The 7,410-nt window shown below is 36.8% G+C and overlaps 1 protein-coding gene across 3 annotated transcripts in view; it reads left to right on the forward strand.

Annotated features, from left to right (window-relative positions):
- gabrg2 (gamma-aminobutyric acid type A receptor subunit gamma2) overlaps positions 1-7,410 on the forward strand; it is a 70,909-nt gene that overhangs the window by 55,598 nt on the left and 7,901 nt on the right. For all 3 annotated transcript variants that reach the window (XM_037687886.1, XM_037687887.1, XM_037687888.1), the window contains exon 7: positions 4,948-5,100. In XM_037687886.1, the coding sequence (XP_037543814.1) occupies positions 4,948-5,100 (153 nt within the window). The remainder of the gene's footprint in view (positions 1-4,947; positions 5,101-7,410) is intronic.

Consider the following 7,410-nt stretch of genomic DNA (forward strand, 5'->3'; position numbering starts at 1 on the left):
TACATATATATTTATATATAATTATTTATGATTCAGTTTATGATTCAGTTTATTTATATAGAGCCCAGTTACAACAGAAGTCATCTCATTCAAATACATAAGAAGTAAGTTAATAATATTATTTATTTGAGGATACACACAAACATGAGTAATGTATCAATTGGTTCCATAATTTGAGGATAAAATGAATTTAGACAGCTTCTTATTGTCATAAACCTCTTCACACGCTGTACTTCAATAATTCAAGGACTATTATTGTGTCTGAGAGAGTGATGATCATCGGTTCCTGTCAAAGTAAACACAGTGTTAACAGCAAAGCAGTCCAACTCCACAGATTCTGTTTTGGTGTTTAATCATGCCTCTGTGTTGCTTGAGTTATACACCGTGACGATGCTGTTCCTCATCATTTTTGTGTGACTTCATCTTGCCAGCCTCTGTTTGGTGAGAGTAGCTGCAGCAGCCTGTGGAGAGACGATATAAAACCATGGAGACGGGTTAATCACTTAGATGTAGCCTTCAGACAAATAACAGAGAAGTGAGCTGCATTCTGGGTGTTTTATTGTTTATCCTGGAATCCAGTCATTAAGAAATGTTTCTTTGTCTCAAACTCTCACACACACAATTGCAAATGCACACGCAGTAGCACCACTGTCATGTCTTATATGCATGGCCTTAGACAGGAGAGCAGCTATGTGAGACAGCCTGTCAGCAGCTTTGCTATGTCCCTTGCTTGTCTTACTTCACTGGATGGCCAACATGTGCCTCTGGTCTACCCTGCCCATCTGTATCCACAGCACTTTCCAGTCTGGCTGCAAGCAGAATACTGCTTTCATGTGACAGATTTTATACTCTTTGTCAGCACTCTGGAAGTTGCATGTCTTACTGCCATGAACTCCAAAACGGCTACTTTCATTTTGTGCATACAAACTGAGACCAACAGCATTCTTGAAAATTAATTACTTTCAATATTTTGCTAACTAGTCTATTCTGATTATTTTTTAGGATGTTTTGTATTGCTTAACTGTAAATGACATTATTGGAAGACTTTTCTCGTGACTTTTTCATTTGTGAATGCCTGATTTTGTTAACTTTTGTTCTTTTCCCCAATGAAACAACACTGTTTTCTGGTTTTACATCTTCCTCTAGATTACATCTCACAGTAAATCAATTGCAAAGAGGATGTGTCAACTTAGAAAAGAAAAGTTAAATCTTATTTCTATAAAAGCAATATATTTGAATTGTTGCTTGTATAGTTATTCACAAATATCAGCATTTTTTTTTACTGAGAAAAATAAAAAATAAAACAGCAGAATTGATATATGTCTCATTCCGATATTTATGTGAACATTATCATAATTTTTATACCAGAACGACTCTTAAAAGCCACAAAAGTCAAACATTTTTTCATTAATAGTTGTGTTTCTTGTGTCTGAAAATATTAAAAACACACTGATAAGCAAAGGTTTACAAAGGATCAAAAACCAAATATCCTTGTAGGATCATTTGATTGGATATCAGAACGTGTATGTGAGAAGTTAACATTATGTATGGCTTATATTTTATTATTATTGCTAATAGGTTTCTGAAACCACGATGCAGAAATTACAATAAGAAAATATGCATCTTATCCATTGCACCTTTCCAGGTGCATAAAAAATAAAAATAAAATTCAAGGTATAATTCAAGAGTTTTTTATTGAAAATCATTTCAGGTCATATGCAGAAGGCAATAAAAAAAATCACCAGAGGAGACATTAAATAGAGAAATGAGAAAAGCCTCACATTTATTTATTGTCTAGTCCTTCTTATCACTTGTCAGGTTTTCCAATCCATTTGTGTCTGCCTTCAGGCTTCTTGGTTTCTGTGTTTGATCTATTATTTTGGTATTTTGGAATATCCCCTAGTAGAATATTTCAACAATTGAGTACTGTTTTATCATTTATCTAACAGATTTGTACAATCAATCAATAAAGCACATAAATATGTAAAATATATGTTTTGAGTTTACATTATTCTTTAGCTGGGAAGCATTGAAGCTTATAACCTGTATGAGAGATAGTGATACTGAGATGTTTTATGATCTGTGTCAAGCGTTAATAAAAGTAATATATAAAACCATCACAGATAAGATTCTGACCTGTCTACCTCTGGTGACTTATAGTACTAGTGATGCACACTAACACACTACTAATCCGCACGTCTTACACGTGCTCCTGTCGGGCACATTCCTCTACAAAATTACCTCTACATGAAACCAATCTGTGTAATTTAATAACTTTGCACAGTCTACTAATTGTGCTGGGACTATGTGAAACACAAAATAATTTACGCCCCAAATGGCCACATTGTGAAATCCCTGCCAAATATTTGGGCCAGCAAGAAAACTGTTTTGTTTTAAGTGGAAACAGGAAGTCATTAACAAACTGATGCATTAGTATTGGGTCTGTAATGGCAGGCGGTGCCATACAGATACATTACCCTGAGCAAATGGATCGCACTGGTCAATAACATCTCCACCACGTGTCTTCTTGGCTAATGCTGGGGCCAGGGATGAAACTGTCAGGTAAATGAAGAGAAACAGGCACAGACTCTTATACTAACCGACCTCACCCTTGTGGTGGAAAGACCATTATCATTAAGCGTCTGAAAAATTGTAAAGGAGGCTTTGTGGTGCTGACCAAGCTAAACTAAATGTATTCACCTGCAGTTTCTCAGCTGCCAGGGGTCTCAGTTTTGGGTCTTGGCTAATGTTATGTTAATAAAAACAGAATAGTGGGCTGCTGGCCCCCTGAGAGCAGCCTTCACATGTCTCCTGTACTCCTACACACCATGGCAGTGCACCGTAATATCCCATACACCTGCCTGCATCAGCAGAAAGCGCACATGGTGATATGAACAGTAATGGTTTTGCTGCTTGGGTTATTGCACTTGGTCTGTTTAATGATACTATCAATGACGAATGAAAGCGGTGCGTGCTGGGAGGAATCACAAAATCTTGATCCTTGTACAGACACCGTGTACGTGCATGCAGACATAACAAACTCTGACAGCCTCCTCTGCCTTTCTTTTCCTCTCATTAACACACAAAAACACAGATGTTGCCTGATTTTCACAGTGTGTCCTTTCTTGTGAGAAAAAAATATTAGCCAGCTGCTCATTACCCAGCTGCAACGATAGTTTCCATCCGCTACAGTCATCTAAATATGCACACACATGCGCACAGACATGCAGATGCATTAACAAGAATCTATGCATTTGTGCCCTGAAGGTTACAAACCATGGAAAAGAGGCCAGGAAAGGTTTCCGACACTGTTAATTGTCTGATGTTAATCAATTACTAGACATGTGACTGAGCTGGAGGCCAACAGTGAACTGTCATTAAGCTCACCGAAACAGACAGGTACACTGGTAGACAGACAGAGGAAGGACAGTGATTATTGGCAAGCAGCGCCGTGCTGTCAATTTGGCAAGTGTAGCAGTGGAATGTGCATGTTAAAAACTCTTTGTCAGACTATTCTCGTCTGGGCTCAGCTAACCTTAACACTCTAAATATCCAACATCTGTTTGGGTCAGTCAGCCAATACAAGAATGGCTCATCATCAGCTGGCTGCTGGTGTTTGTGTTCCAGCTGACCACTGGAGGGAGATGAGGATTTGTGTGCAACCAAGCAAGTTTATCTCCACTTCAGTGAATCACTTACTTTTCTGTTAGATCTCAGGTTGCCTTGAGCTGACCAAGATTTTGGTTACACAACATTATGTACCAAAGACCTGTTTGTTTAAACTGGTCTGTGTTTCTGTGTAAGCTTTTTATGACTGCAGTGTATCAAGTGAAATGATTTGATGAGCTCTATATGTGGGGCCGCTGTGGTATAAATGTGGTGCAGCTGATGGAACCAGAAAGTCACAGTTTCAACTCCCCGCCATGCCCATATGTCATGGTGTCCTTGAGCAAGACACCCAATCCCTAATTGCTCCCTGGGTGCTTTTATAGCTGCCCACTGTATCTTACATGTGATGGGTTAAATGCAGAGAACTAATTTTGTCATTGTATAGAAACATACAATGATGACAATACATAGCACTTTCTTTCTTTCTTCATATACAGTATTATGCTATAGAACTTTTATTTTAAGCATGGACTGTACAGCAAACCAATCCTTAAGTAAAATGATGCACGTCTTTACTTAATTTGGTTTGAAAATGAAGTATTTTTACACAGTTGTGTTTCATCCTACCATACCCATCATAACTACTACAACATAACTCCATAACTACTGTACCTACCACTGCACCCTGTATTCACTGGTTAACTGGTCATCCTAATCTTCATGCAGACTCTCCCACTGGTACATTTTCATCTTTACATCACTTCGTGGTCTGCTGCCTTCATACATCTCCTCCTACATGTCACTGTGTGAGTGCAGCTACAGCGTGCACTCTCAGGACATTATTACCTGCAGTGTTCCCTCAGTGCGGACTGAACTAGGCAAAAGGGCCCTCTCCTACTCTGCTCTTGTTTCCTGGAATATCTTGCAAAAAAGATCTGAAGCTCTTGACCTTGACCTCTCCAAGTGGCTTTAAATGTCCGTTAAGTTTTGGGAAAAAAAAACATGCAGACATGTTCCTGATTTTAGTTTTCTACATCACCTTATAATCTAGCTGTTTTTAACTACTTTTCCTCTTAATCATCCTTTTAATTAACATTTTATTTTCACTTATTTAAAAAAAAAAACAATTAGTACGTATCCTTTATGATTGTTTATTGTTGTCGTTGTTGTCCATTGTTGTCATCACTCTTTGTATAAATTCAGGTCTCTCTTGTAAATGAGTCCCCAAGGCTCAATGGTACTAACCTATATAAATAAAGGTTGAATGAATCCTCATTGCTTTAGCATGCATGTCACTGTATCTACACTTGTGTTTTCATTTCTTGTTTTTTTTTCCAGGGGATTACGTGGTGCTGACAGTCTTTTTTGACCTGAGCAGGAGGATGGGCTACTTCACCATCCAGACCTACATTCCTTGCACATTGATCGTGGTCCTCTCTTGGGTCTCCTTCTGGATCAACAAGGACGCAGTGCCCGCAAGGACTTCATTAGGTATTTGAGAATTATGTTCTATGAAGAAGTTTGAAATGTCCATAGGCATAAATAATCTTTAAGTTGGTTTATAACTGCTTTCATTATTATTATTATTATTGTTATTGTTGTTATTATTATTATTATTATTATTATTATTATTATTATTATTATTATTATTTTCATGTACAATTTTAATAAATTAGTTCTGGCAGAGTAATACTGTGGTTATTTTTTGTGTTTAGTCTGTCCAACCCCAACACAAAACTGTAATTTTGACATTCACCAAGGCAACTCTGGCCCTAATTATTCCTCTCAATATAAAATGTCAAGAATCTTGACATGCTTGAACACTACCTAAAAATGTAAGGCAGCCTGCTCAAGCTTCCTCATTTCTGCTGCGTTCTTCTTTTTGTTTATTTTTCAGCCTCTTTTCTCTTCCTCCCTTGGCCCTCTGAGACAGGGCAGCTGCTTAGGAATCTTGTGCTTCTTGAGTGGATGAGCCCATCCTGGCACCTTTTTTTGTTTGCACAAATGCCATAATGAGGCATTAATTATGCAACACAACAAGGAAGATGTTGGGATGCTACTTCAGCACAATAATAATGCTGATGGCCTCTTCACAGAATGCAAAAAAGGGGACACAGGGTGGAAAAAAGAGGGCAAAACAGAATAAAAAAAAAATCAGCTTTTGAATTTGCCCTTGACATCCTTAGACAGTCCCTTGTGATTCTGTTACTTACACTTCCTTACTCAGCTCTTCTTTTGTTGCATTTTTTTTTCAAGAATTATCTAAAGTCAGTCATCCTGAGTTAATATGTGACAAATTAGGAAAATATTAGAATTCATGCAAGTTGAACATCCATACGTCTTTGCGTCCATTATTGTTTACTTAATAACGAACAGGGCTTAATTTGTAAATCAAACGATGGCGGAACGCAAAAAGTGGGTGGATTGGGGTGGGGGTGGGGTCTGTGGGTCCTCCCCCAGAGAATTTTGAATAAAATAGATGCCATTTCCTGCATTCTAGTGTATTTTACAAACATTTATTACAGTAGATTAACATGAAACAAAATATGTAAACTCAATTATTATTAAACTCTCTATGGTTGCAAAGCGTTCGTAATGCAACACCACTGCAGCCTGAGAGTTACCGGATCTAAGCAAACAGTCACCAGAACTAACCCTGTCAAAATAAGGGGGTTCCCGGATCTTGTTCCGGCAAGATCTGGCTCAAATTAAGCACTGATAATGAATGTGTCCTCAAACGGTTATTTTTCTTTCTGCTTTTCCATCTTCAGTTGATAGATCCAGTTGTAGAGATAAACAAAACATAAATTAAGTCAAATCCCTTAATTTGACTTTTGACTGATGATGCAGGAGGTATATTCAGCCTCGTGGGTCGGAAACAGATTAAAGCAGATGACCCGATTTTTAATCTGTAATGCAATCCAAAAATCTCTAAATTTGCACTTCAGTGTTAATCTTGACACGGTTGAACGGTATTCACCTTACACTAAAATTATACTTAAATCATCTCCGGATCACAGAGCAGATTCCTTTTGCCCGGTTAGAGGGGAGGCTGACACTCTTTTCAGTTTGTTAATGTTTTGGGGGTTTAAACTGACGATAGGTAATCTGTTTTATTTGTGTACTTATGCAGGTACTAGTTATGTGCCAAAAGCTGTTTTTGTTCACATTATCTTAACAGACAAAATAAATTACCTTAATGTAACAATTACACAAGATAGAACATATACACTTGATTTTTATTACAAGAAAATATGAAAGTGTTTTTGTGTCGCTTCTATTTTAATACGGCATGTGCAACTGTAAACATATTAAGTCTTTTTTTAAATTTATTACTTTACAATATGTTTCTGGTACATTAACCCTGTAATATACAGTCACACATCCTACAATCATGTCAATGTGTCTATAATGATGCCAAGGCAAAGGGCAGCACTAAACACATTTTGTGTAAACATATATTAACTGCAACATTTTTCAGTCAGGTCATCTGGCCAGTTTCTTTTTTTGTGCTGAATATATTAACTCATTTGTATTTTTAATGCATTATTTTAATTCTCTAATATTTTACTATTTGTTTTAAAGTAAGTAACTGTGTGTCTATTTTTTTTTTTTTTTACAATTACCTCACATTGTGGGGAATTTAGGAACTTGAACAAAATGCAAGAAAAAATTAATATACTATAAAATTATTTCTAAGACGTGTACATCAAAGGTACATTGTCTTGAAAAAAAATGCACATTTCATATTGTTATAAAGCTATACAATAAATTATAACGTAACTTGAACTAAAGTATTTT

This window comes from Nematolebias whitei, chromosome 14 (genome assembly GCF_014905685.2).
Source record: "Nematolebias whitei isolate Nwh7 chromosome 14, NemWhi1, whole genome shotgun sequence".
NCBI classification, from domain to species: domain Eukaryota; kingdom Metazoa; phylum Chordata; class Actinopteri; order Cyprinodontiformes; family Rivulidae; genus Nematolebias; species Nematolebias whitei.